The following is a 27,954-nucleotide window of genomic DNA, read 5'->3' as shown; positions in this document are numbered from 1 at the left end:
TTATGCAGCTCAACGATTTGACCGCGTTTAAGAAGAGACAGCTTCTTAGCTTTAGCCATCAGGAGGGCATGACTGTGTGAAAATTTGGAGCAGATTTTGGCTTTAATAGCCTGTGGTCTGAGGCCTGAACCACACGTATATGGATATTTTTTTGATCGGATATCTTTGTCCTCGTTTTAAAAAAAACTCCGTCCACACCAAAGAAACATCTCTGTCCATATGAAGAGGCCAAATTGCAAACGATCCCCTCTGAAGCCTGCAATGCCACCCCTGGCCGATAAGTGGCAGGTTAGCAAAATGTGAAAACCATAGAAGAAGAACGTTATGAGAATGCGCAGTCAAACACAGGATATTAACTGTTGCTACAATGACTTGTTGCTAGGTGCTTGATGTCATCGCTTCAACACCAGCTCCGTTTAACGCCGCTACACGGATCCACTCAACCAGATATTTTTCTATTTCTTCACTTTTTATCCGTTTTTAAAAATCTCCGTTTATGTGGGTGAAATCGCCGTGTTCGTGTGGTTGAGAGGCCCAATTGGACAGAAAAATGTGCGTTTGGGAATATATCCATATACGTGTGGTTCAGACCTTTAACTTTTGATCAAGTGATAAACAACCAATTTCAGTTTTTTTTTTTAAATTACAAGTTCCAAATGTTTTTGTCACACTCCCCATTCTTGCTTTTGCATATTTTAGCTCTACTTAAAACCTCATTAAGATTCAAATGTGCATAATGCATATTCTTGCAATTTTTCAACTGGTCTTAAGATTTTGATCAGGTTGAGATTTGATCTGACTGAAAACTGAAGTCGAGGTTGGAAAATTTCTGTGTGTGCTCGTTTGAGAAACTTAAAGAAGATGCAAAAGTCGTCTGAAAGGCTGGCTACGTTTTTTAGAAAAAGGGAAGATATCTTGATGTCTGACATTTTAAATTAGATCAGGAAGCGGTTATTTTCTCACAGCAGGGATTCAAACGTTTCTAATTCGGGTTAAGTGGAAAGAGGAGTGGGTGGTTTGACGTTAAAGACACATCCTGCCTTAAAGACATCAACACGAAGCGCTGCACACCAACTGAACTTAAAGACTCCCCTCACGTCTCCTCTCAGGTTAATACGTTAATAATTCTGCTGAGTCATTGTATCTGAAAAATAAAGGTGAGGCAGCACTGGGTGGTTTACCTGTGTTGGAGTCCTGCAGTTTCTCCCTTTTTCTCCTCTTCTTCTTTCCCTGTGGGAGGAAACAAAAACAAGCATCCCATCCATAAGTGAATGTTTGGCCTCGTACGAGCATCTTAACTTTCTTTGTTAGCTTTAAAGAGCAGTCATGATGCAGTGTCATCCCAAACTGTTTTCTGTTCTGATCAGATGATGTGTGAATCCTTTGAGGGGTGCAGTCAAAAGCAGCAACAAGGTCAGGCAACCATCTTTAATGCTCTATAAAAGCAAGAAAAGCCAGAAAGAGAACGAAACGAAGAAGAAATGACGCTAAGTTTGTGTTGTAACTAAGCGAACGATAAGATCCAAAGGTGTGTGATGTGTTCCTGTTCAGGTAAACATCAGAGCCGTGCACGCTGATCTGCTGATGGTGAAGCGAGGCCTCATATTTTGGCTCAGATGAAGGATGTGGGTACATAGATCTGCAGCCTACGCGTCATGTCTGCCCTCCTCAGCTCGCTGTCAGCATCGTCTATGTGGTTACCAACTCTTCTTGCGTCTGCACCTTTCTGAAGCTCTGTGTCTGAGGGCGGGGACGGGTGTCCGGGTGTTTGAACCACACATGGGTGTTTCTGTCAGAGGAGAAACCCTCCACAGCTGTGGGGGCTGAATGTGGAACCTCACTTCCTGTTTTTGTGAGCAGGTCCAGTCGTTGGTTTTCTTTTAACTTCAAGAGGGGAGCAGGGTGGGGAGGATGGGAAGGGAGTTCCTTTACTTGAGGTTGAAAACAGAGCATTGAATAGTGCTCAAACACACAACGACTGCTCCTTGTACTTAGGAGGAAAATTCAGGACTAATCTGTTTGTTTTTAATTCTCTTCATACAAACTGAGATCTAATGAATCCAGTGATGCACTAGAGAGTTGCCCATACAAGGGGTGAAGGTTTGATGTAGCAACATTTATTGTAAAGGAAACTGCAACAATTGCTTGCTTGCTTGTCAGCCTTTGAATAGTTCGTTATCAGTTTGAAGAATCAAACTTTAATTCCCTGATTCCAGATTTGTAAATGTGACTTTTGATATTTTATATGTATATATATATATATATATATATATATATATATATATATATATATATATATATATATATATATATATATATACATACACACACACACACACACACACACATATATATATATATATATATATATATATATATATATATATATATATATATATATATATATATATATATATACACACACACACATATATATATATATATATATATATATATATATATATATATATATATATACACACACACATATATATATATATATATATATATATATATATATATATATATATATATATATATATATATATATATATATATATAAATCTGTTCAGGGAACACTTAGGTCCTTAATCTGAGCCTTTTCCTCTTTATCCTCAGGGGTAGAATAAATCAGTAGGTCTAGGACTCAGCTCTTATTGATTTTTCAGCACTATTACTGAATGTTGTTGAAGGTTAAAGTATATTGCATATTATCAACAGCGATTAATTGTGTTTAGTTGGCTAGATTATTCTACATTATAAAAAAATAAAAAATAAATCCTGCACTTGATGATAGCACCTGCAGCCAAATAACTTATAGCACTCTTGTAACACTAACTAAGGTTTTTCCTTCTGTCTAAATTCTTGCTTGTGTTGTACGTCACTTTGGGCAAAAGCGTCTGCTAAATGAAACTGTAGAACTGTATCTATCTATCAATCTATCTATCTATCTATCTATCTATCTATCTATCTATCTATCTATCTATCTATATATCTATATATATATATATATATATATATATATATATATATATATATATATGTATATATATATATATATATATATGTATATATATATATCTCCAAAAGTGAAATAAATATTTTTAAAGACAAATTAAGATGAGACAACATTTTCCACTACAAGAAAAAATGATGTCACAATTCTCAATCAAAATAAAAGAGAGAAGAATCAGCAAATTTATCAATCAACAGTTCATTTCTTGACATTCTCATCAAGGGTTTTAGTCGGCTCAACTGTATAAAATCTTGTCAATGTTACAAAATCAAAAAAAAATTTTTTTTAAATGATTGTTGATTAGATCAAAGCTCCTTTAAGTGAATTCATTAAACATCACTGTTCACTGATCAGTTACTGTGAATCACATTAATTAAAAACTCTGTCAGTAGGTTGTCAGTCTGCATGTTCAGCATTTTGTCCTCTTAGCTGATGCGTCAGAAGCAGGAAAAAGGGTGAATGTGAAGATGTGAGCGACATCGTCAGGAGCTGTATGATGAAAGCCAGAGTATATTGACAACTGCAGCTTTTGAGGTCCAAAAATAAAGAGGTTCGTGGATGGAAAATAGGTGAACTTGTGACGGGCTCAATGGTGGCTCATTAACACTTCGAGGAGTAGAGACTGACCTGCGTTATCTAATCCATCTGACTTTGTCTGCAAGTTTCCCAGATCTCAATCTGATGAACAGCGAAGTAAGATCCATCCAGAATCTTAGACTAAAAGGATGTACTGCAAACTTCTTGGCGGAGGTCTAATGGGGTCATCTGGTCTGTTAGCCATGAAGTGACACAATATCAGGGCGGTACAGGTGGTGCTTTAGTTGACAGCTGCATCTTATAGCCTCCAACATCTGAACCCATCCGTTCACTTTGTCTGGCTGAAAACTCTCAGAGCTCCAACAAGCAAAAATAAAAACTGTTGGGATGTTTTTGAGAAATTTCTTTGAGACTTTTATTTTGAAGGCTGAAACTAGTCACTAACTTTACTGGAACAGATTCAGTGTGCATGTGTGTGACGTGTTGCATGCCTCTGATGCACAAAACGTGTTATAAACCACAGCCCCGGGAAAATGTCACCATAACTTGAACGCCATGCCTGCGTATCTACAGTCAGCGCAGTCAGATGAAGAAAAACAAGACAGAAGAAAAAGCTGGAAAAGCTGTGACAACTATCTGAAGTGACTGGGAAGCAGTTTGTTCACATCAGTCCTGATAAAATATATTTCTTCATCAGTTTAGCTGTCTTTTAAAGCACATTTACAAAGAAAAAACCTCGAGTGCTATTTGTAAAAGATGCTGCCCCGGGTTAAAATAAACAGATATCACGGGCAGTGCTGCAGCGAGGCCAGCCATGCGGCCCTGCTCTCTGTTAGTTAAGCAAAACGGGCAGATTTATACCTCTGTGTGATACCACTTTACAAAAAAGAGCCAGTGTTTCCAAACTGACCAACCCCCTTTGCTTTCGCAGCTCTCATTTTCACTCTTCGTCTCTCGTGTGAGTCATTAAGTTCTACGAAAGGTGCATGCACTTTCCACTTTGCAGAGAAATACCCACAACCTCTTTCATGCAGCTCTTCACATACTCATTTTTTCCCCACCACAGAGGCATAAATCCACCATAAGACGTGTCCCTACCCAATCAGCTTTACTCTTTTCCCCTGCGACCCCGCTAAGGCCCGCCTCCTGCAAGAGTTCAACAGCAAACTGACAAGTCAGAGGCACACAGCAGCCCAGATACAGCACATCCCCAACACATGAGACTAAAACACATGCACCACACAGGTTAAACTGCCTCCAGTAATCTCAGGGGACTATTCAATCATGTCATGCCATTAAGGAACATGTTCTGGACTTTGGACTGACAGGTCTGGAAGCCAATGATCATGCAGGGGTTTGAGACAGTGGCTAGTAAAGATAAACTGACAGATTTCTTAAGCTTGGAGATGAGGACAACAAATACTCTCACAGAGATCTACTTGGTCATGCTTCTTGCTTCTTGTCTGCCTCAACTAAGTGTTTACATCCTCCTGACTGTCATTTAGCCTCAACTTTCCAAATCATAACAAAGAAAAGCTGGCAGTCTTCTTTAAATGATACTTTAGTGCAAGAGAAGCAAAGTTTGGGAGGAAGAGGAGAAGTACTTACGTAGTTGTCTCTGGCAGACCAGGTCGGGTAGAGCTGCATGTGCAGTTGTCTCTCTTTTCGGGCCAGCTCGTAGTATTTGGCCTGCTCCTCCCGGGTCAGTGCATGCCACTGAAAACACACACAAACACAGAAAGAAAGAAGACTTTAATATATTTATCAAATCATAAAGTAGGTATTTGTCTATAATGGTTGAGGCTTCAGTGGGTGTGACTGAAGAAAACCAGCTTTGAATACTAACAAAGCAGCTTTCTCAACTGTCTTTTAACTGGAGGTGCAACTGTTGCAAAAGTTGGAAGTTATTTTTACATTAAAACTCTTTTGCAACTTTTCATTTCAAGCCTTAGTTTTTCTTTGAGGTGTACAGATCTGTGCCACCAAAATGAAACACTGTTTTGTTGTTGTTTGAGCCATGTAAGTCAAAATGTAGAGATGCTTTTTTTCTTTACCTCAAGTTACATTATGATTAATACCCTGATAAAATGAACTCCTTGTGAAAAACTAATGACAGTCGAGGTTCCCGATTTTTTAACAGTTTTTTTATTTTCATCCAGCCAGAAATTTCAGTGAACATCAGGTCTGATGTTTTTCTTTGATGCAAAGATTAACCCTGTATCATCCAAGTATCATGCAGGCAACCTGGACTATTTTGTTTGATTTTTTTTCTCTTCTTCTAATGGTCAAAGAGTTTAAAAGCTTTTTTTAACAGCTAATTATTCCCTGTGACAATTCCTGCGCAGTACTGTGAAACCTCAGACATCGCCGTAAAGTTTGTCTTGTCTTCTGTAAGGAGCTGTTTGAATTTTCTTGCTAGCCCAAATGGTTGATGGGTTACGATGATTTCAAAGAGCACTTGTAAAGTGGAAGTGCCAGCGCTCTGATGGGTTTTAAAGAGTTAGACCTCCAAATGTGAGGTGTTGGCTCGCTATATTATAATCATCAATCATCTGTGATTTTTTCAAATGCAGCATTCAAAAAGAATTGTCATGACCCTCTGTCATTTTGCATGTGTGATGTTTGGTGTACCTTTGTTATCTCTCCTCCCCTGCAAGAGAGTGTGGGGGTATGTTGAATGTGTGTGGGTGCAAGACGCAGGTGGAGAGCAGGGATTGGTCAGTAGGGATGGGTGCCGAATTAGGTGCTTTTATAAGTACCAACTTAATTCCATCTGTAGTAGGATTGATGTCAAATGAAAAGGTACCATGTTTAGGTACCTAAACCCATCCTTGTGACTGTGAGGGAGTGGAAGAGTAGGCGATTTTCCATGCACGCTTTGGATCTCCCAACAAATTAATATTTATTACCACATTAACACACAAAACTACCAAAAATTGGTGCCGTTGGGTACCAACACAGATAACCAGGCACCATATCATTTAAAATGTTAAAGGCATCCCTATTGGTCAGCCAGGATCAATTGGAAGAGATGCTCAAATGTCAGCTATTTAAGCTGTACTCAGGTGAAGCCCCGCCCCCTTTTTCCCATACCTCTGCTGCTCTTATCAAAGGTCACCTGTCTGGCTGCAGAAAATTAAACTGTGAATTTCTGTTTTTATAAAGTAGTTTGAAGGAGGAAGTAGACTTTTTTTTTTTCGTTTAACCCTGTTTATCCTGTTTTTGAATGTTCCCAGGTTATGGAACTTGTTTTTTGTTTTGAGGATTTTTGTCTGAATAGGTCAGCTCAGGGAATGCAGGGCCCTTTTTGTTTGTTGTTTTAGCCACAGCTCTCGACCGAGGCAAATAAACTACTTCTTCGTTACTGGGGTTGAATGTGCTGTGTCCCCTTTTCCCCAGATTGGGGTCATAACAGAATCATGTGATCATACAGCCCCTGGTCATTAATGTTTTCCACCTCTTGGCAGAAATTCACTAACTTTATAAGAATTAAGTATTCTGATTCTGATTTAATATTTTTACGGTACGCTTTCAAACTTGACCCACTAGTTGACTGTGGGGTTACTAGGGCAAACATCACCAGTGTTATACAGACTCTGAAAAAGTTGGAAAGCTTGGTTAACTTTTTATGTGACGCTCAAATGATGAAGAAATGACTGTAAGCTTTGACGAAACAAATTTCCTCTTCTTTTTTTGAGCAAAGTTGTAAAGAACTGTACACAACATTTTGCAAACCTGCCTCAAAGAAATCAGTTTGGTAAAAAAATTGAGAAATTATGATCTGTTTTGATTGAAAAAATAATCTGATCCTGATGAAAGAGACAAAGTGTATGTGCTGATGTAATTTCTAAAAGGATTATAAAAGTATGTTTGATGTGCTTTATGATGGGGACAATCGTAAAGTAATAAGATTTCATCAGGGAGATTTAAGAAATCATTTTAAACTGCAGTTTGAAAACAAGTATGGATCACGGACACTAATCATTGAAAGAGATATGAGCTATAACAACTTCACAATCCCTCTGAGGAGCTGTTCCCTCTTTGTGTGTGATCTACATCTGAGCTGCATCTTCAGGTTTTCTGTATTATCAGTCAGCGTTATGATCTCTGTGGCCCTGATGTGAAGGAATCAGAGCTCAGCCCTCTCATGTTCCTCATGTGTGAAATCACAATCTGACCTGGAAACAGGATTAGCCTTTATTCAGCTGGGTGTGTTGTTGCTGTGTGAACATGTGTGTGTGTGTGTGTGTGTGTGTGTGTGTGTGTGTGAGTGCTCCTCACCCTTCGTCCCAGGATCTGATTGATGGCGGCGCTCTCCTTTAATGTGCACTCAGCAATGACCTTTGCCCTCATCTCCTTCATGTAGAGCATGAAGGCGTTCAGGGGTTTTTTGATGACCGGCTTCTTGGGCTCCTTCTCTCGTTTGACCTCCACCTGCGACTTCCTGTGAGGAGAAGAAGAAGAATGGGTAAGATGCATGGACAGGAGACACATGAAAAACTCTTCAGAGTGGTTTAAAATCTGGAAGATACTTACGCGTACATGCCCCTGTCGTAATGGTCGTGCTCCTGTTTGCCTGTAGGGGGCACTATAGCTGGGTGGGGGATCCCTGTAGGATGCATGCCTGACGGGCTGAGCATCAGGGAGTGAGGGAACCTGTGAGAGGAGGAAGAAAGATACGAGAGGAGCAGAAAAGTCAGCTTAGAAAAACACATGAAGCCAGAGCGGTGAGTGAAAGAGCAAAAAAGAAAGAGTTTATAAGCTTGAGCTCAAAGGCAAAAAGCGCTAAACATGAGCTGGAACTGGGTGTGTGGTTTATTCCCGCCAGGATCGTTAGTGGCTGAATTTATATCAATGAAGAGTCTTTAAAGAGCTCAAACATGTAGAGAAAACACAGGGCTAAGGCTCTTTTAGTTCAGGATGCATGTGAGCTGTTTACACCACTAGAGGGAGCCATAGCATAACTGAATGAAAGGATAACACTCCTTCACACCTTTCTCTTGTCTTGTGATGAGTCTCATTTGAGTGGATACTTTCTAAACCATCCAGATCATCCATTAATTATCTCTTTTAAAGCCTCAAAACAGATTTCAGCTTCTCAAATTAAAGAAAAAGTTTAATCACCTGAAAAGTCACTCAAAAAGATACCAAAAAGTGGGGTTACAGAAGTTGGTTCCCTGCAAAAACTGAAACCTTTTCAAGTGTTTTTGTTTTATTTTCAGTAGGAAATGTCTTTTTAGACTTAATTTGAGCCACATTCACCTGACTAGTCCAGAAAAATGTCTTGTTTCAAGTCATTTAAAGACAGAAATGAGGTCTGAATTTGCTTGTAACAATTAAAAAAAAAATCTACCAATGGAAAAAGAGAAAAGTGAAAAGTTGTATTAAAACATTATTCTAGTTTCAAGCAATTAAGACCTCATTTTTGTTTTTTAACAACTTGAAACAAGATACTTTTCTGGATTTTTCAGGTGAATGTGGCTCAAATCAAGTATAATAAGACATTTCTTACTTACGATAAGAAAAAAAACACTTCAAAAGATTTCAGGGCAAAGCGCTGCAAAGACAAAGCATCTTTACCAGGTAGTTCAGCAAACAGGGATCAGATGGCAGAGATAACAGTTAGCGAAAGCAGTAAAAGCTGTTAATGTCACAGTGTATGTGTGTGTGTGTCAGCTTTTTTTTTCTTCTGCCTGCTCGAATCGCTTCTGCGGACACAAGACCTGAACACGAGTTTTTCCAAGTAGCACAAAAAACTCCTGCTCAGGTGTTTTTGGGACAAACAGACGCTTGAAGATGCAGAGCGGGCTCGTAGACGTTTTTGCTTTCTTGCCTCGGTCCGGCCAGCCGGCTACGATACCTGGAGTAGGAGGAGGAGCCGGGAAGGTTGGAGGAGTAGGGCTGCCTGAATCCACAGGGGGACAGGCCGGGGTAGACGGGCTGACTCTGCCTGCCACGGCACAGCAGAGGAAAGAGACGGCCACAGTTTGAGGTTTTTAGAGTTACAGGTTTAACATGTTCATCCCTGCGAGGTTGTTCCTCTCTTTGGCTTTAATGTCAAGTCAGGAAAATCCTAATTTTAAGACAACTTCAAGAAGAAAATCAGACACAGATTGTGACTTTTGATCCACTGTGAAAGTCTTTCTTTTGGGGAAGTTAAGCTACATATTTCCCATCTTTCACCATCTTTTTTTTACATGTTTAAAACATACAACACTTTAGTTTCCCTTAGATATGACACTAACTGTTCATACACTGCATAAAACTTAAATCTTATCTGGTGCTTTTGTCTTATTTTAAGTAAAACCATCTTGTTACACTTGGCATGAGCTACCTTCAACTTATATGTCCAGAAAAAGTTCTTGTTTCAAGTTGTTTAAAGACAAAAATGAGGTCCGAAGTGCTTGTAATAAGTAAAAAATAACTAAATTACTTAAAAACAAGACATTTTTCTAGACTAGTGATGTGAATGTGGGTTAAATTAAGTCTAAAAAGACATTTTAGACAAGTATGTGGTGGGTGTTTGAGTTTTTGAGCGTATCTTTTAAAGTGCTGTATTTTACGATATGCAAACAACCGTCTTTACAAAATAAACTTCAGCCTCAGTAAGATCCAAAAACCTCCTTCTTCTTCTCCAAAGTGAAATCTCTGCGTTTGATGCTTTAAAACTACTTTGTTGTAAAAGCTCTTGTGATGCTGTGATGCGCGGAGATCCCCCGCCGAGCTGCGGATCGGCACTGTTGACAGCTGTGTGTCAATACATGGCTTACCAGGAGCAGAAACACACACACTCACACACCGCGGGAGGTCGAGAGTGAGCGGGGATGGGATGTAAGCAAGAGCCTTTGATATGTATAAAAGCACACATCTACCTCCTGAGAGCCAATACCACCATCCCCCGCGCTAAACCGACTCTTCCTTATGTTACAGCATATGCAAAGACAATTTCAGGCAATTAAACCACACACGAAACCATTACACACACACACACACACGTCCTTTCTCTTCCTCTATCCTGTATAAGTTAGCACCAGGAGGCCCAGCAGCAGAGGCCGTCAGCTGGGAGGAGATCTGGAGGATCAGACGACGCAGCTCCTGCAGGAACAATCTGGCTGTGCTTGTGTTTACATCACAGGTCAAACAACAGCTGATCAAACTCCCTGCCAGGTCTGTTATTACCTCACGGAGATGCTGAATAACACCTGCACTGATTACAAACCCAACAGTGGATGTAGGAGAAGGAGTTTTTGGTGATCCTGTGCTGCTCCTGTCTGCTAGGGAACACTTCATCCCCAAAAGGATGTATGAGTAAACAACTTAAATTATCGAGAAACTTTCAGAAGAACAAACAGAAAGAGCGTCACACATGCCACTGAGTGCCTGTGACGCCACTAGCAAAAAAAAAAAAAAAAAGACTTCATTGTGAACGACATGGCTCCACAAAGGCATGCTGGGAATGAAACCAAACACTAGACAGTCTGACGTCTTTGTCACTACAATTATTACAATCTTAAAGAGTTAGGGGTCCAATTTGAGTCTCAATACACCCAAGAATGAAACTTAAAGAATGACGAGGTGAAACATAGGTTGTAAGCAGCCTGCTTGAATTTATGCATTTTTGACTCTTGCTCTTGTTTCGTCTTTTTTGCATTATGACGATCCACTTACACCAAACATAAATTATTTTAATTTTGTCCTCAGCCTCAAGTTTTGGTTCAGGAGTGTATTTCAGTCTGTTACTTTGAGACATCAACTTTCCAAAATAGCTTGAAAAACACAAATAAATTCTCTTCAGGACCGCTAAAGGAGCAGTTCAAACAATTTCCTGAGTTTTCCTTCCAGTCCTGGATGACGGTGATGTAGTCTTAAGACTTGCATCTGCAGCTACACTAAAGCCCTTAAAAGCTGTCAATCTGTATTTTGATTTATTACACCGGGGAACACAATTTTTGTTGAGTTAGGTCTGACAGCTGATGTTAACTAATTTTTGGGGTGCAGAATCCAAACTTTTTTCTTTTTCGCGTCAAGATTTTGAGCTATAGAATTCTGTTTTCTTAAAAATATTAAAAATACTTTCCTTAACAGATGCAAATGAAGGTGACAAGTACTTGAGTTTCACTTTCGTTTCTCTGCACTCATTCTTGAATCCAGTACAATACAACCAGGGCCTAGCCTTACAGACAGAAGTCACTAGAGTCCTTTCAGCGTGACCAACAATATCCAGGTAGCTGAGTTATGGAAATGGAAGTAATATTAAGTCATCTCCTGCTTTAGTTCATGTTATTTTCAAAGTGTGATATAATATAATATGATATAATATGATATGATATAATATGATATGATATAATATAATATAATATAATATAATATAATATAATATAATGTAATATAATGTAATATAATATAATATAATATAATATAATATAATAAAATACAATATAATAAAATACAATATAATTTAATAAATTAATATGATATAATTTAATTTAAAATAATATAATATAATATAGTATAATAAAATTTAAAATAAATAATATAAAAAATAAAATATATTATAAATAATATGAAAAAATAAAATATATTATAAATAATATAAAAAAATATATATATAATATAATAAAGTATAACTAGCCAGTTCAAAAAGTCTGAATAAATTATTTTATTGGAACTGAAAATATGTAACTACATAAAGTTTGGTGAAGGGTGTACTTGAATTATTATACTTGTGTCACTTTATGCATCAAAAGGCTGAATTAAACATTTATATATGATTTAGAGGAAAAACCTGAATATCGAGACATATATCATATATTGCAATATATACCCTAAAATATTGAGATATCGGTTTTTGGCCATATTGCGCAGCCTTAGTTTGAGGATGGGTTTAAATATTAAAATGTGGTCAGAGAGGGAAGCTGTATTTGGTTACCTCTCTGAAAACTTCACCCACAGCAAAGCCTTGACGCCTGTGCTCAAAGACACCTGAAGATGGAGTTTGAGAGATATTTCTGCATCTGTGATTGTTTGTGACATTGCTGAGCTGTAAAAATGCAGCGGATCAGATGGTGACACACTCCACAAACTTTTACGATCCATGGTCTGATAATTTTCCACTGGGATCATCTTTGAAAGTCTCTTTTTTTAGTTCTCTTTCCAAAACTTTGCGTCACAACAGAGTGATACTCCACAAACTTAAATTCATCCCTTCAAAGAATAAAGTATGGCAGTCTCGTCTGTGACTGGCCTCTCTCGTCACCTCTCAAAGAGGTCAGAGCACTTGTTGTTTGGAAAAGCTTGAACAAGCATAATCCAGACCATCCGTACGTAAAGAGGCTTTAAAACATCCTCTTCAGCTCCAGTTTCAAACTGTATTTAATAATGCAACATGTTTGGGACTCCAGCTCCCACCACAGCAGTCAGGGCTGGGGGCACATGTGGAGGTGGTCATAAAGGGACAAAGAGGAGAGCGCAGGCCAATGGTGGAAACACCATGAAACAACAGAGTGACATTTCACTGCTTCTTCTCTTTCGTCTCCTTTAACAAAGAAACACACAACAAGGGGCCCAAAACAAGAAGATAATCTGGGTTAAAGGAGATTAGCTGGTAATAATATTTGTGGAAATCCACATTGAAGTGTCAGGGAAAGATAAAGGCCTTTAAATCAGGGACGAGAGAAACGTCCGGGCTCGTCTTAGACATAAAGTCACATGTGAGCAGATGCACACGCAGAGTTTAAGCTTCCTTTTTAAATCTCTGTGACATTTGATGTAAGCCTTTCGCTGCTCCTGACGGGGATTTCGTCCAGGCACAGATAGTGTAGGTTGAAATAAATGGATTTGCGTTGATCCGGAAATCAATGGAAGGCTGACATTAGAAGTTCACCATCAGTCAACGTGACATCCCCGGCGGAGATGATGGAAACATGAAAATCATAAATAAAGACTGACTAACAAATCTTTACTGGACTCCTTTGTGCTGATTCAAGTGACATTAGATTGTTAAACATATTTTTTTAATGTCTTTTCACACTTGAGTCGTCTACATTCCTTTTTTTTCGAGCAGAGTTCACAGGTTCAGGTACGAGTCCCAAACACAGAGGATCAAAGGACGTCGCTCCCATGACAACAGAGCCCTCAGGTGAGTCGCTCTGACAGCAGGTGAGTCAGTGATGTATTCATGTAACACTGACCTTTGCTCGGAGTGTGTGTGAAGCTGTGTGATGATGATGATGAGAATAATGATGATGATGATGAAAATAAGGAGGGCAGAGGTGAGTGGTGAAGATTAGCAGAAGAGTTTTGGAGAAGATTAATGTTTGAGGGTCAGAGGTTACGTGATGTTATGAGAGCATGCAGCTTGGTGCAGTTCACAGATATTTCTCCAGGGATCAGTCAATGTTTCTGAATCAGAGGCTAAAGATGAGATTTGGTAAAAACGTAAAAGTTTGAGCTTTAATAAATTTGATCGGTTAAATAAAAGAAAACAGCGACAAAATTCTCATTCCCAAAAGGTCGACTTTAACATGTCTTAACCTTTTCAAATCCATAACCAGGAAGAATTTAGTTACCCATGACTTAAGACGGAAAAATGACAAATTTTAATTGACAAATCTGAACAAATCAATATCAGGAGTTTAGGTTAAATAAAGGCTCATTTCTACAAACATATAGTTCATGTCAAAATACAAATAAAGGGGTAGTATCACCAGTTTCTACAATTTGGTATTTTTTCAATCACTTTTGTTTATCTTCAACCTTTGCTGCTTTAACTTGTTTTTAACTTTTGAATTATTTAAAAACACAAGATTTAATCACTTTAAAATACTTAACCTGACTTGGATTTAGGGATGGGTACCTTTCACATATGAAACAATACGGTACTGTTTGGTATCTGGTAATCATTATCGGTACCCAATGGTACCAATTTTTGGTACTTTTTTATGATTATGTGGTAAAAAATATTAATTTTTTTAATAATAAAAACTCAAAGTTGTTAAATTTAACATTTTCATTCTTCAACATATAACCTTGCAATGCTGTGTTTATGTCTAGCATAATAAATCGCCTACTCTTCCACTTCCTCACAGTCACAACAATGCACTTAGGTACCTAAACATGGTACCTTTGATTTTACGTGAATCGGTACCAGGTACTTAAGACAGAATTCGGTCAGTACCTATAAAGTACCCACTTGGGTTAGTACAAAAGGTGTCATGTAAATAAAAACTGACGGACTAATTGAGGGGCTTTGACTCTGTGCACCTGCACTGAGAGGTTTAGATTTGTTGCTCATCATATCACTGTCTGCAAATTCATCGCTAAATCCAAAGATCAGCTGAGCTCTGCTTTACATTTCTGTTATTTCCGCATAGTTTTAACAACTTGTTCAACTCAGGCTGGCCACACATTAATCAATTTAAAGCTAGATTTTAGGCTCATCATTTTCTGTTATTCCTTCAAATTGTCTTCAAGACTGTGGTGTTAGCACGGCTGTTTCACTGCTCCTGATCATCATGTAACATTAAAGACTCACGGTTGGACTTGGACGGAGTGACCAATGAGAGGAGCAGACTGGGAAGTGTCATCAACAATATGACAAGCTTATGGCATTACATGTGTGTGATCTGAGGATTGTCATGTTGATAATCTTTTTTGTGTGTGTGATGTTTAACATTTAAATAACAGGCAGTTTGTGACAGTTTTCTTACACTTATAGCCGACATTGCTGACACTAAATTTCACCTAACCCAAACTGTTGTCAGTCTTAGAATCCACAAATGTGTCCATGCTGGTTTTTATTGTGTTTTACTGTGTTTATTTATCTGATTTATTTATTTTACAGACCAATGCTGCTATATTTATATATATAGATGGTGAAACACTGTGCACTTTATGTCTTCACTCTGACCAAGGTTTGATGCGTTTGCTTGCGTCGTAAATGTGATCACTCTGTCTGCAAAACAAATCTACAATGCAAAAACTGAAATCTTATCAAGTGTTTTTGTCTATTTTTTTTGTAGAAAATTTCTTTTTAGGCTTGATATGTGGCACATTTTTCACACTGGTAAGTCCAGAAAAAGTCTTATTTCAAGTTATTTAAAGACAAAAATGAGGTCTAAAATGCTTGTAACAAGAAATAAAAAATCTGCCAATGGAGCAAGAGAAAAGTTTCTCATATTAAGACATTATAGTCTTAAGTGTTTATCTTATTTCTTGGCAGTTTTTTTTAACTTGTTACAAGCAATTCAGACCTCAATTTGTCTTTAAACAACTTGAAACAGGACATTTTTCTGTACTGATAAGTTAAATACGGCTCATATCAAGTGAAATAACACAATTTTTATTTAAAACAAGACAAAAAACTTGATAAAATTTCAGTTTTTTGCAGTGCACATGAAATTCAACATGGAGCAAACTGTGTACTGTGTCTAATTAGCTTAATCCTTTCAACATGATGTGAAATCTTATGTTACATGTTACATTTCACAGTCTGAGTCGCCCATTCGCCTTAAATCCTCCGTCATGTTGGCTTGATGGACACTTAGCAATGATCCTGTAAGTTAACTAGGCTGTCTCCCACATAACAGGTGTGGCTATCACAGAAAATTAAATGTTTTGTTTCCTTTTATTTTGCATGAAAGACAACTGCTGAAAATTTAATAGAGATAAATGTTTTTTTTTTATTTTTTGAACTGTGCCTTGATTGTCTCCATTAATCCTCGTAGTGACAAAAAAATAAACACTTGAGTCAAAGATTTAAGCTAAACCTTCAGACTCCTTTTGCCCATTTAAAAAAAAACAACAGAAAAAATATATATATATCAGCATTTAATATCCTAAGGCAGTCTTTTCTTTTTTTTTTTTTAAATAGTTTTATCATAAAGTCTATTCATGTTGAGTATAACATTATTGCAGCTAAAAATTCAGCTCTACACCAGATCTCATGACTGACATGTTATTAATTCATGCTGAGGAAACATTCAAACTGTTAGAAACAGTCATAACAAAACAAAGTAGACAAGGACTGAGTGAGTCACAGCATGTAAAGATATGTGTGTGCATGTGTGTGTGTAAGTGTGTGAGACTCACCAGCCCATAGAGGGAGTGATCTGACCGACACCGCCTGGAGGGAGGGAGTAGTACCCTGAGAGATCCTGGGACTGGTGCCTGTGAACGCCTGCAGGACACGTAAAACATCGACACACACTTTAACATCATCACTAAAGATGTCATTCCCTTAATAAATGCTCCGCTCCCTCTGCCTCTTGGAACAAACACACACTCATTAGGGTTAGGTCAGCGGCCCCTGGGTTTGGCCCCTGCTCTGCATGTTATTAGGGCTATTAGCAGTCTGGGAACCTGGTATTAAACTCATGATGGCCTGAGCTGAGGTTCCCAGCTCAGAGGAGTGTGAGATGCTGCTGTGTGAAGATGCTTTGTGTGTGTGTGAGTGCGAGTGTGTGTGTGGCATCCTGCACTGGGAGCCCATGTCGCCAGTTGGTTTCACTGGTTTATTTCTGGTTCCCACTTTTCAAACACTGGCACAGATCTGGATCGACACACACCCAAACAAACACGTCTTCATCTCTACTTTTGGTGAAGATGTTTTCCAACAAAAGGAACACACTCAGCTCCTCTCCGCTGCCTCACACAGTAAATATCCCGTCTCTCTGTCTCGGCCTCTCTTTGTGCCCTTCAAAGGAAGTCATTTGTCAACAGGCAGCACCTAGCACTTAGCGCGGCCCGGCTGCTAACCTGTGTTTGCAGCGCAGGAATGCTCTCGATGACTGTAATTTGGCCGCGGCTCCGGGCCTGTTTCAAGACCCCGAGCCACTATAAATCTGGACGAGAGGAATGTGACTGAGTCAGTCGACCTGTCTCACCACTGCCATCCTTCCTCTCCTCCCTCTGTCTGTCCCGCCACGCCCTTCCTCATTCCCCTCCCCTCACCTCTCCTTCCTCATCCTCTCTTCACTTTAGGCCCTAACGCCTAATTTCTGTCCTCTTTCTCACCTTTATTTTTCCTTTTCCCTCTTTTTCCTCCCTTCCTGTTGTCTGTCCTTCATCACCTCTACTCCTTTCTTCACCTCTCTTTGTTTCAATCATCTTTCCACAGATCTGATCTACTATTACAGTTTGATGTAGTATGATCCCTCCTGCATGCATCCTTCAATTTTCTGATTCACATTTTTACTTGATAAACAAAACAAAACGTTATCAGCTTCTGACGAGGCAGAAGAGACGTCTCTCCTACCGTCGCTGATCTAAAAGGTCACAGTGACATCATGGAAGGATTTTCTCAGCAGCTTGTCCCAAATTGACACCCGGTCCAACATACATGGTAAACACAGGGTTTGGTTTGTTCCCCCTCAGGCTGAGTTCAGAACGCGACAACAACACAGCACGACAAGACAAGGACTCAGCGTTTATCTGTGTGCAGTGTTGGTGCACACAGGCTGGAGAAGAACAGGGACACTGTGAAAAAAAAACAAATCTTATCAAGTGTTTTTGTCTTATTTAAGGTAAAAAATGTCTTTTTAGACTTAATATGAGTCACATTCAACTTATCAGTCCAGAAAAATATTTTATTTCAAGTTGTTAAAAGATTGAAAGACATTTTACTGTACTGCTCAGTTGAATTTGGCTTATATCAAGTATTATAAGACAATTTTTACTTAAAAAAAAGACAAAAACACTTGATGAGATTTCAGTTTTTTGCAGTGGACATAAAGGAAGCTTGGAGAGGAAGGTGTTAGAGATGCATCATCAGAAGTCTTTAGTAATATTTGGTACAGTCCTGATTAACAGGAAATGATTGTTTTCCCCACAATATAACTTAAAGTAGGAGTAGGATTGTGTCACTTACAACACAGGCGTAAACTTCTGACTCTCAATGTTTATCTCAGTAAGAACATTTGAAAAACTTAAATCCTATCAAGTGTTTTTTTTGTCTTATTTGAGGTAGAAATTGTCTTATTACACTTGATATGAGCAACATTCAACTTATCAGGCCAGAAAAATGTCTCATTTCAAGTTATTTAAAGACAAAACAGGGACTGAATTGCTTGTACCGAGTCAAAAAAAAACTGCCAATGGAAAAAGAGAAATTTGCTACAAAATTTGCTTGAAAGTAGAATTATGTCTTAATACAAGTAATTTTTCTCTATTGGAAGATTCTTCTAACTTATAACAAGCAATTCAGACCTCATTTTTTTCTTTGAATAACTTGAAATAAGATATTTTTCTGGACTGATAAGGTGAATGTGGCTCAAAATAAGTCTAAAATTACATTTTCTAACGGAGCATTCAACTTGTCATATGGTGTCAGGAGTATAAAAACAATCAGCTCTGGAGTGTAAAAACAATCTGAGTATTATTCTTTATTGCGCCAAGGGCCTGTGTCCACTAGCAGCTGTTCAAAAAGGTTCAGAAATCAACCTTTACAAAAATGCTTTCCTCTTTCCATCATTTTTCTGCTAACCAATTAAAGCCAAAGAGCGACGCATCATCAGTTAAACAAAATTGAAAACTCTGTATTTCTCTAAGGGCCTGTGTCTACTAACAATGGCAATGGAAGTTTTTACTGATGATTAACACTGTTTTCAGAATCAGAATCAAGTTTTATTGCCAAGTACATTTGCACATACAAGGCATAAACAAGGAGAAAAAATAATAACAAATACATTAAAATGAAAATATACTAAAAAAATATATATGTGGGAATATTTACAGAAAAAATGAAACGATGAATGAATAAATGAATGAATGAACAATTTCACTGTGCTTTCAACACTCTTGGTTCAAAATGTTTCAACTTTTGGAAAACTTCCCAGCTCACCAGCGTTTTCCACCACCAACCAATCAAAGTCAAGATGGGATGGAGCTGCTGATAACAAGTATATCAAATACGGCAGAGGTCCGTATTTACAAGGACAACATTTTTGCATCTATAGCTGCTGCTAAACCCAGGAGATAGGAGACAATATCTAACACTTGCTTTTCACTTTTTCTTTGTGAAATTTTTTCGAATAGATGCAAAAATTGACCATAGGGAATATTTCATAACAGAAGTGCTGAAGGCTAACTGATTAATCTGGCAACAGTAACTAGGTAACATTAGATTTCCCAGAAACAGCTGAATTAATGTAAGCTGGGTGACTAATAGTTACATTATTAAGGCAATTGCAACGAAAAATGTTTGTTTGATAACAACAAATAAAGAAAAAAACCCATAATGATTCAAAAAAGGGGGAAAATGGGTTAAAAAGGTTGTAGCATGCAGCTAGCATTGTGCTACTTCTGCATCTTCAGACTTAAAAATATTATATTTCAGCATCAAAGGTATGCATATCTAAAGTTTTAGTATTTTTACTTCCATATACACCTCAGTCTTGCATGTTTTTGCAGGAATCTTGTTGAAATGCACCAACCGTGGTTGTATTATTGTTTTGCCGGAGGGCTAACACCAATCTGGTCATGCTCTTAGGCTCTTATGGACTTTTTAAACTCTTTTATTAATTCTCTGAACTGATGTTTTCCTTTTGATAAAATTCTGACAATCCACTTTAAATATGTACACCCAGCTGAGAAACGAGTGATTTAATATTCTGAGAAGATGCTGCGAACATGACGAAAATTTTTTATTTTGAAAAATAAAACATGATGGAAATTTCTATTCATCTTTTTCCTGTAACCCATGTTTCTGCTTCACACTGACACGATCAACACTGATGTTGGTAAACCTGCATGGGGCAGTTTTCTTTGGAATGCCCCTTTTTTTTCAGCCGCTGTCTAATGACAATCGCAGCGACTATCTCACATTCTCCGTATCAGCACCTCGGGAAAAAGTTGAAAGGGAAATTATTTGAGTCAAAGTGGCCTTGCGTGAGCTCGGTATGAAAACGTGTGTTTGTAAAAATGAAAGTGGAGGGGCTGAAAATAGCTTTCCTGCACTGATAATGTGCTGTGGTGTTTATAACCACTGAGAGTGTAAGTGCTGGAGCATTAAAGTTTTCGAATGACTTGACAAACAGCCGGTGTGGTGACATAAAAGAGTCTGAGAGAAGAAGAAAGTTTACAGTGTTTGATTACAGTAAGGGTGGTCAAGTGTGCCGACTCATTTTACTCACAGCAAAAGTTAAAGTTGATTTTCGACAGCGTCAAACTTCGTTTTAGCAAGCTGTGCGAATATGACTGTATCATTTCTGTCTTATTATTCATCACGTTTCATTTCCAATACACGGTTTCTGATTTTCATATGCTGAGGTTGTTTTTTTAAGCAGAGTGACTCACTATCCGTAATTCATTTAAATATAGAGAAAAAAAAACATGTCACCATTTGAAAAAAATTAAAAAACTTCTTTTCATGTTTCAGTTTCCCCAATGAAGCGATCACACTTCAGCCTTGCTTTTGAATGGTGTATGTTCTTTGTCTTATAAAGTGTCTCTATTGATTTAAGTTCTTTATTTGTACAAAAATACTTTTAGATAAAACAGATAAAAAGTTTTTAAATGCTAAAGAGGCAAAAAAAAAAATACCACTGAGAGAAAATATTTTTTAACACTGGTTGATAAAATTGTAAAGTTTTGATCAAGTTAAGGTACAGAGTAATAGTTGTAACTAAAAGCTTGAATTATGATAGATTAAAAAAGACAACTATTTCTTTGAACAACCTCTGAATAGGGTAGACCCACTGACCAAAAATGTACGCAATAATAAATAAATACATAAATAAATAATTATTTTCATTATCAATAATAATTATAATAATAATAATAATAATAACATTGAAAATAACAATAATAATAACAATTATTATTATTACTATTAACAAATGTGAACTCTGTGTAAAAGGATGATGAAAAATATTGAAAAGGTTCACAAATTTTAAAGCCTTAAAAATCCCCTTGAAATCTTTAACCTCTGCTTTACTGTTTTAAGCTTGGGTTATAAAGCTTTATTCTATTAAACTGTGCATTTCATTAAAAATATTGTGAAAAAAAACAAATGATAGATGTCTGAACTAGAAAGTGTTGTTTTGTAGAGATCTCATGCTACTTAAACAAGTGTACAATGCCAGCAACACATTTCACAGAGCATGTACAGGAACAACTAAAAAATTAAAAAGTTGTGTAATGCTAAAAAGAACAAAGCACATGGAGCACCTTCGCTCAACATGACTGGGTTAAAAACAGGAAAGAGAGGCTGAAAAAAGTTGGGAAGAGGTCTGCTCTCTCATGATATTATCAATAAATTCAAAGGCTCTGGATAAAGTTCTGCACAAAATGAACAATGCAAAAAACAGGCCCTCAGGCAGCACTGCATTAAAAACAAACAGGACTCTGTAGTGGAAGTCACCACATGGACTTAAAATCACTTAAAAAAAAACCATCACTCCACTAATGCAGGCTAAACTGGACCATGCAAACCCAGATACAGACATGATCCAGAAACACATGTGGCTTCTCTTGTTTCTGGCTCATGTCGGATGGACTGAACTGGAGTGAATAACCGTCCAGACGTCCTTGCAAGGAGAACATTACTTATTTAGGGCGCTAAATCACTTCTGATGGTTAAGTGGTTACCTGGCTGGCCTGCAGCCCTGAGTTATTACCTGTTGAATTAATTTTGTGCATTATGATTAAAACCCAAAAAGGTTGAGTGGCTGAAGTTTTAGATCAGATGGGAATGGGACAAAATGTCACTTTAAGACCTCCATCATAGTACAGCACAACTAACATGCACTTTCTCAAGTTTCTAAACACGAAGCTGGCATTGAATTTAAAAAATGTTTACAGTTTTCATTAAATAAAACTAAAACATTGAAAAATAAAATTAATAGATTTGAAATTTTAGTTTTTTTTCCATCTGAAATGGTGTCTCTGCCTTTTAATTGAATATCAGGTTTGAATCATCATCATCATCACCTTCATTGGCAGATTCAAAGAGTCCATTTAAAATAGACAGACATACAGTGATTAAAAAGACGGAGAGAGAGAGAGAGAGAGGAAAAAAAAATAAAGAAACAAAGAATAAAAATAAAAATTAAATAAATAGAAATAAATGAAAAATTACATGAATAAATAAATAAAAATAAATAAAGAATAAAAATAAACATTAAATAAATAAAAATAAATAAAGAAAATACATAAATAAATAAAATGTTTTGCAAGCCACCAAATTTAAATTTATCATCATTTTAGAAACTTTCCATATTTTTTGAGAATTACTAAAAAAAAAAGCCAACTTTACTATATATAATCATGATTTTTTTTTTGTCAAAATACTGGGCAATTTGAATTTTCGAAGTCCAAAAACTGTTCAGGCAACTGAAACATGCTGTTTGTTAGTTCACCCTCTGCCTCTGCAGCATGTGTACAGTAATTCCTGAAGATCACATGAGACTACAGTTTCAGTTAACTGAAATAAGAGAGTGAGAGCCAGCAGACGCGTTTCATTTCTCTTTTCTCCTTTTATTTTACGCTCTGGTGTCCGAGCAGACAGTCATCTCTGAAACTCAGTCAAAGCAAAGTGACGATGCTGGATCGGCTACTTTTGCTGAGTGTTGAAAAGCCAGAAGTGACTGGACTGACCAGCTGGGCCGAAGACGTGACACACCAGAGCCTCGTGAAAAGCAGATTAGTGATTCTTGACTATGTTTTTTTTTTTTTTTTTTTGCAAAATTTGAACTCAAAATGTGGATTCAATTTTATTTTGACGGTTATAAGAAAACATATTTATGACAAATCTAAAAGAAAAAACAGCTGCTTTTGTTCTCAAAAATTTGTGTCTTTATTCTGATGAAAACCATGCACATCAAAAAAATCTCAGACTGAAAAGTTAGGGATCCCCTTGACTAAACAAAGTCAAATAAGGTTACACTGATAAACTTTCGATCAGCTTCTACCTCATGTGGTTAATATGAAGTTAAAAAGAAGTCAAGATGCTCTGAGGGCTCTGGTGAAAAGAAAAAAAAACACAGGAAGTAGACCCTGATGTGAAAACAAAGAGAGAGCTGTGAGGTGTAAGCTTTAGAAAAGATGTGTGACCAAAGGCTGAACTAGGTGTGATTATTATAGTAATCTACAAGAAGCTGCTTTCACACAAACATCGAACTGGTTGCCACAAACATCACGACACGATGGTGCCACAATGTGAACATCTTCACCTAAAGTCTACTCTGCTCTTGGATTTCACACTTGGTCGGTGCTTTTGACAGAGACACGAGGCAAAAACAAAGATTAAAGAAAAAAGACAAAAATAGTAATCATATCTGTGGTTTTCTTTCAACCCGAACATGTAAGTGATGCATGAGTGCTTTAATTATAGAGCCAGCAAAGAAAGTAGTGGAAGACCACTGAAATTACAAGAGATCAAATGATTATAGCAGAAGCCCAAAGGTAAACCTGGAGGAAACTGTAATTTAAGAATCATCCACACAAAGAAAATATCTGAAACGCTGAAATACCAGCTGATTTTTATCGAGGGAAAACCGTTTTTACTTTTTGTGTCAGTGGAAAACTGATCATTTTGTTTTTGGGAACATGTGTTTGGTAGATTATTTCTTTGTTGTAACCATGCTTTGTGGAATACAATCTTATAGTGTTGGAAAGCCTGTTAATTTCTTTTTTAAATGAAGCCAAATTTGCAATGAACGTGCAGATTTTAGTCTGTGGGCTGTGAAAAATTTGCCAAATCTTCTCTGCTGATGCCAAACACGCTTTTCAAACGTATGTAAATAAGTCAACTGTAACACACATGAAGAAGAAGAAGAGGAAGAAGAAGAAGAAGAAGACTTATAATTAATGCAGGTTTACACTAAAATTGGCAAACTACAAACAGGAAGACCGAAAACAGCAGATGTAAATTTTTTAATGAAAACTGCAAAGATGACACACCTGGGTATGACTTTTGAACTTGTTAAATTGAGACTTCTAGTAACCAAAATTTAAAAAAAAATCTCAAGACAGAGGTCCTATAGAGAAAAAAAAGTCTTAAAATTGCCAAAAATTCTGACGGTGTTGTTTTCTCCTGAGCTACTGGAAACTAATCATGTTGTAATTCGAAGGCTTTGGCTTAGAGTTACGAACAGAGGTTCTGAATAGGATCAGTAAGAGTTAAAAAGTTAGGGCTCAGCATTTCAACAATCATCATTCACGTCAAGGAAATATGCTAATCATTAAATTTCACATACTTCTATTTTCTTTTCACTAGCTTGGGCATGTGAGTATGTTCATTTTCAGTTTAGCTTTGTTTTACTCCATCTTAAAAAGGAAATCTTTTTATCCTAATTGGCTGTAAAAATGTTCAATTTTGCGACAAATAAAAGCTTCAATAAACAAATGGTAAAAAAAAAACAGACTTTTCGATTGAATCCTTAAAAAGGAAGATCTTTCTTGAGAAACTGAAATGCAAATATGTGACTGACTTTTCAAGAAACCGACCAAAACTTTGACTTGAATTTTCTGTTAGAAACCTCAGGTGAGTATTAAGGCCTGATTTTAGACTTAAGCCCCATTTCCACCAAGCAGTCTGGTTCGGTTCAGTACGGTTTGGCACAGTTTGGTACAGTTAAGCCTGATCCTGTTTGCGTTTCCACAGCAAAACTGTGCCCTCTCATGGTCGGTGGTGTGTAAGCCAGATGCCGAAAGCTGCAGCTGTTAAACAATAGCATAACGCTGTAGCAGCGCGACACAGTTTAATCTGCTTATTAATCCAATGAAGAAGAAAGTCGTGACACAGTAAACAAAGAGCAACGATGGTAGATATGCAGCATTTCGTCCTCTCTGTGATTGGCATGTAGCTCTTTGATACAAAGAACAATCAAGCTTTGTTTCAGAGAAGTCTGTGTGCCGCCAGGAGAAATGCAGCCACTGTCGGGGTAAGTGACGATTCTTTTGACCAATCAACGGTCTGCAGTGTTGTCGGTTCAGTCTGGCACCCATAAGAAAGAGTCCCAAAAAGTGGGACAGCTTATCTCGGTTATTTGGGGATCTGTCTCGGGATAAGTCAGTGGAAACACATCAAAATGCGCGCCGTAACGAGACAAATCGAACCGGTCTGCTTGGTGGAAACACGTCTTATGTCCCTACTGGATCCCGTAGACCTCCTCTTTGACCCTGCCTATTGTAACCAAATTTAACAAACTGACTTCCTCTACAAGAGTAAGACCGATGGATTTAACAAAATAAATCTGATGGCTTGCAAAACTTTAAAATCATGGATTTCTTACTGGCAACAACAAAATAATATTTGCTTGTGAATTGATTGATTATTTTACAATTTAGAAATAAAACGTGATTAAGAAACATGGTGTAAGATTCTGAGTTCAGCTCACTAAAACCAACCATCTCCAAGGCACGTTCAGTGTTTCTCTAAGTGTATTATATAAAAAAAGACTGAGCTGAACCTGAGAGCACAGCATCATTTTTAAAACCACAGGTAAAAGCTCTACGCTGCAGTTTTAATCCTCTGACTGTCAACAGGTGAAAGACTGAAGTGATCCAAACTGAGCTCTGAGAGGTGTTGATAGGTGTACAGGGAATGACATCACAGGTGAGGCAACTCTACCTGCAAAAAGCTGATGAATGATGTGAGTGACGTAAGGTAGAGTGTGTGTACATGTGTGTGTGTGATGTTACGCAGAGGGGATGTAGTCAGGATTTAGGTGAGATGGTGTGAGAAAGGTTATGCAAAATAGCCAGGTGTTAGCTCTCCCTCTCTGTCTCTCTGTATCTGTGTGTGTGTGAGTGTGTGTGAGCGATAGGGGTTTGAAGCAGGTGGCTCAGTCTGTCATTAAGAGCTGAGTCACTAGCGTCAAACACGGACACACACACACACACACACACACACACACACACACACACACACACACACTCACACACACAGTCTAGACCAGACAGGGAGAGCGTTTTTGAAGGATAAAGGGGATTTCCAGACGCAGCAGGCAGAAAATTGCCTGAGGTCACACTCGGATATCTCATCAGACATTCAAAGAAGAGAATGGACTTTTGTTCACCTGAGATTTGTTTTGGATTCTTGTGCCCCTTACTTCTCTGGCTTTCAATGCCACTTTGTTTAAATCTTGCAGATTCAGAAAGATTTAAGAAAGTCTGTCCAACAGTTTGTGAAGAAAAAGTATCACAAGGATCGCCGAATCAGTATTTCGACCTATCACTCAACGATGGGCTCGCTGCTTACAAAATCTCACGTGACCCAAAGTGCGACACCGACACTTCAAGCTGAAAAGTGTCAAAGAATCCAGGAAGAAGCCACCAGCGTCGCCACCCTTCCAGCCTCCCCTGAAAGTCCCCAAACCCTGCAGTGTTTAAACGTCAGGGTGTGTTTGTTTGTGACTTTCAAACAGAGTAGCAGTGTGTGTTTGTATGTACAGCGCTTGTTAAGGAGAACCTTGTGTGTGCTGCAGTGATGGCTTGTGCGATTGTCACTCTAATTGTTTCCATCTTTGACTCTACATGTGTGTGTGTGCTGTGTGTGTGAGTGTGTGTGTGTGGCTGGCGGTCCCCTTCAGAAGAGCAGGCCACTTCAGAGCAGCCGGGGAAACGCCACAGGCTGACGGAGCCGGGGCTGCCACTTCACACACTGTGTGCGTGCCTCAACATACGTGTGTGTGTGTCCATGTGTGAGGGAAGAGAGGTTGGATGTGGGGTTTACACACATAGGAATACTGTGTGTGTGTGTGTGTGTGTGTGTGAATGAAATCATGAATTTATTACATTTGTTATATTAAATTTCTCATGTGTCTGTTTCTGGTAAAAAGAGGAGGATGCTTTTGTGTGTGTTGTGTTTGTATGCTTGTGATGAATGATGAGTGGATAGCACAAACAGATCTATGTGTGTGTTTGTGTGTGTGTGTGTGTGTGTGTGTGTGTGTGTGTGTGTGTGAGGATTTCAGCAGCTGTCTGAAGTATGTCTGTGTTTACTCATGAGTCTATGTAGTATGTGTCCCAGACATTATTGTTTAATTCAGTTTTTCAACAAGGAAGTGGATCAGTGTCTGTCACATGCCCACATGTGTGTGTTGGTGTGTGTGTGTGTGTGTGTCTCTTTACCTGTTTTCTGGCTCATGTCTGTGGGCAGGTGTGGGGGGCTCGGGCTGAAGTGCTCGTTGCTGTAAGGCAGGAGGGACGTCAGAGGATGCATCCCGTGAGACTGCTGCACCACTGACACTTTGTTGGACTGTTGATGAAAAGACAGAAAAATAAATCATTATTTTAATAATTTAACATTTTTCACCATGAATTGCATTTCAGAGGCTGCAGGGGTCTTCTTTTGGTGACCAATCATCAGCCATGAATCAAGAATTTCCCCTCTTTACACCCATTTCTATTTGGTGCGATCATAAAATCAAGCTGCAGAGAGAAACTTTGTGAAGGTTATC

The 27,954-nt window shown here is 38.0% G+C and overlaps 1 protein-coding gene across 8 annotated transcripts in view; it reads right to left on the bottom strand.

The window, feature by feature from the left end:
- tcf7 (transcription factor 7) overlaps positions 1-27,954 on the bottom strand; it is a 101,445-nt gene that overhangs the window by 8,404 nt on the left and 65,087 nt on the right. For 4 of the 8 annotated variants that reach the window (XM_074672046.1, XM_074672049.1, XM_074672052.1 and 1 more), the window contains exons 4-10: positions 27,626-27,752; positions 16,643-16,730; positions 8,090-8,209; positions 7,835-7,997; positions 5,162-5,269; positions 4,652-4,699; positions 1,182-1,230 (exon numbers count right to left, since the gene is read on the bottom strand). In XM_074672046.1, the coding sequence (XP_074528147.1) occupies positions 1,182-1,230; positions 4,652-4,699; positions 5,162-5,269; positions 7,835-7,997; positions 8,090-8,209; positions 16,643-16,730; positions 27,626-27,752 (703 nt within the window). The remainder of the gene's footprint in view (positions 1-1,181; positions 1,231-4,651; positions 4,700-5,161; positions 5,270-7,834; positions 7,998-8,089; positions 8,210-16,642; positions 16,731-27,625; positions 27,753-27,954) is intronic. The other 4 variants (XM_074672047.1, XM_074672051.1, XM_074672055.1 and 1 more) reach the window with 1 other exon arrangement.

The sequence above is a fragment of the Halichoeres trimaculatus genome, unplaced genomic scaffold (genome assembly GCF_033239565.1).
Source record: "Halichoeres trimaculatus isolate MK-OKI-2021-1 unplaced genomic scaffold, fHalTri1.1 fHalTri1_scaffold_6, whole genome shotgun sequence".
NCBI classification, from domain to species: Eukaryota; Metazoa; Chordata; class Actinopteri; order Labriformes; family Labridae; genus Halichoeres; species Halichoeres trimaculatus.
Note: the sequence above shows the minus strand (reverse complement) of the source record. Positions and strands in the feature narration are given on the sequence as shown.